The sequence below is a fragment of the Plectropomus leopardus genome, unplaced genomic scaffold (assembly GCF_008729295.1).
Source record: "Plectropomus leopardus isolate mb unplaced genomic scaffold, YSFRI_Pleo_2.0 unplaced_scaffold80207, whole genome shotgun sequence".
In the NCBI taxonomy this organism is placed as follows: Eukaryota; Metazoa; Chordata; class Actinopteri; order Perciformes; family Serranidae; genus Plectropomus; species Plectropomus leopardus.
Genome location: NW_024688363.1, coordinates 1 through 623, shown reverse-complemented (window position 1 = coordinate 623; position 623 = coordinate 1). Strand labels below are relative to the sequence as shown.

Genomic DNA, 623 nt, shown 5'->3' with positions numbered 1-623 from the left:
AAGGGCTCCTTCAAGTACGCCTGGGTGCTGGACAAACTGAAGGCTGAACGTGAGCGTGGTATCACCATCGACATCGCTCTGTGGAAGTTTGAGACCAGCAAGTACTACGTGACCATCATTGATGCCCCTGGACACAGGGACTTCATCAAGAACATGATCACTGGTACCTCTCAGGTGAGTTATTTTGTTAATTCACAGCAAGCTCACAGATGGAGTGCATGTTTGCATCTTGCATTGGTGTATTCAAACTTAAAATTAATCTTAATTTTTAAAATTCTTTTAGGCTGACTGCGCCGTGCTGATCGTTGCTGCCGGTGTCGGTGAGTTCGAGGCTGGTATCTCCAAGAACGGCCAGACCCGTGAGCACGCCCTGCTGGCCTTCACCCTTGGTGTGAAGCAGCTCATCGTTGGAGTCAACAAGATGGACTCCACTGAGCCCCCTTACAGCCAGGCCCGTTTTGAGGAGATCCAGAAGGAAGTGAGCACCTACATCAAGAAGATCGGCTACAACCCCGCCACTGTTGCCTTCGTCCCCATCTCTGGATGGCACGGAGACAACATGCTGGAGGCCAGTGTCAAGGTGAGAGACATTTTATCCTTGTGCTCAAGTTGTTGCGATGCTG

General features: G+C 50.6%; 1 protein-coding gene across 1 annotated transcript; it reads left to right on the top strand.

Annotated features, from left to right (window-relative positions):
* LOC121940219 (elongation factor 1-alpha-like) lies at window positions 1-580 on the top strand (the record flags this gene model as incomplete). The annotated part of the gene is given in 2 exon segments (XM_042483038.1): window positions 1-174; window positions 284-580. Coding segments are annotated over 2 exon segments (471 nt in total), but the record flags the coding sequence as incomplete, so codon positions are not given.
* Window positions 581-623: the final 43 nt, after the last annotated feature.